The sequence below is a fragment of the Tarenaya hassleriana genome, unplaced genomic scaffold, assembly GCF_000463585.1.
Source record: "Tarenaya hassleriana unplaced genomic scaffold, ASM46358v1 Cleome34, whole genome shotgun sequence".
Lineage (NCBI taxonomy): Eukaryota > Viridiplantae > Streptophyta > Magnoliopsida > Brassicales > Cleomaceae > Tarenaya > Tarenaya hassleriana.
Window position 1 is genome coordinate 846,644 of NW_010966542.1, and position 1,349 is coordinate 847,992.

General features: G+C 40.5%; 1 protein-coding gene across 2 annotated transcripts in view; it reads right to left on the bottom strand.

Annotated features, from left to right (window-relative positions):
* The window catches only part of LOC109117013, a 1,790-nt gene extending 441 nt beyond the window's left edge, over positions 1 to 1,349 (bottom strand). Inside the window, exons 1-4 of one of the 2 annotated variants that reach the window (XM_019203457.1) lie at positions 1,121 to 1,349; positions 512 to 575; positions 367 to 426; positions 79 to 176 (exon numbers count right to left, since the gene is read on the bottom strand). In XM_019203457.1, the coding sequence (XP_019059002.1) occupies positions 79 to 176; positions 367 to 426; positions 512 to 575; positions 1,121 to 1,161 (263 nt within the window). In that variant the 5' untranslated portion in view covers positions 1,162 to 1,349. The remainder of the gene's footprint in view (positions 1 to 78; positions 177 to 366; positions 427 to 511; positions 576 to 1,120) is intronic. The other variant, XR_002024513.1, reaches the window with a different exon arrangement.

The window sequence follows — 1,349 nt, forward strand, 5'->3', positions numbered from 1 at the left end:
AAGGAAATGTTGTCTTTGTTTTTTTTTTTTTTTTTTTTTTGTATTATACACCCGAGCAAAAGGGTGGTTAGTGGTTACCTTCTTCTTGTCTTCCTCATTTTGTCGGTTGATAACATCCACGTACAGGACACTCGTTTATCAGCTGCAAGCCCTGACTTCTTTGTATCAGGGAATGCCTGCAAAAAGGCCAATGTTATAGAAAAAGATCTTTCAAACGCCAGTGGTTAACCGAACCAAAAGATTTCTATCATCTGAAAAGGTTGCAGTTAACTGATTTTGGCGCTGAATGCGTATGTTGGGCACTGGGGGATTTCATTCATTCATGTCCATCCTACAACGGTGAGGAATTGAAAAGTCAAGTTTTACCTGGCAAGTAACCTGAATGACGGCAGCAGCAGCTTCGGGTTTATTTTCTAGCAGAAAACCCTGTGATGGACGAATAGTTACCAATATTTACTTGCAGCAACGGGGAATATGTGTGGTAATACAGATGACATGAGGAAAAGCTTGCTCTGGATATCATCAAAAGCCCATAGTAGGCATTTGCGAGTGCAAGTGACTGCATCCATCCATTCCTACAAAACACGGCCCTCTTAATAAATTTTCGATTCAGACTGGTTCATTTTTCAACTCAACCAAGATCACCGAAGTCCAATCATATGATTTGATTGCCGCCACATACCAATATTATTTGGTAAATTAAGTTGCAAAGCAAAAAAACTGTTCCAATTACAACCTTCAGAATCTTTAGCCATAAAATTGAATGCCCTTAGAGATGCGTTTGCCTGGTCAAACTAGATATAGGCTTAGACTTATTTTCTAAGGAACTAGCCATTAGATTCTTCCATGAGAAACAAAAGGAAAATGGTAAAAGCTCAAATTATCCAAGTTTGTGGAGAAAGGAGCTTCAAATTATCCTATTTCGTTTCCATCGACCAACTAGCTGGATATGCTCTAATGTCACGGGAAAAAAATTCTCCCCGTGACACAGACAAAAAAAAATCCATTTTAAAAGCTTCAGTGACGATTCATACAACTACGACTTATTTTTTGGGCAATCGCCGATCAACTGTGCAAACACGCAGTACATCTAAGAAAATGTGAGATGGATGAACAGTACCCGGTTGTACGATTGACGAAGACGACACATGGCTCTGCCATTGTATAGAATCGAGGATTTGAGAAGCAGAGGAGAGGAATCTCACATCGGCTTCAACGAGAACTAACGAGTCTACGAGAGTTTGAGAGGAATTGCATGACTCGTGTTCCTTCGATTCTGAGTCAAGCCAATTAGCAAGCTGAGTTAACTCGTCAGTTTCGGAGCAGAGTCGCAATGGCCATGCTTCCGA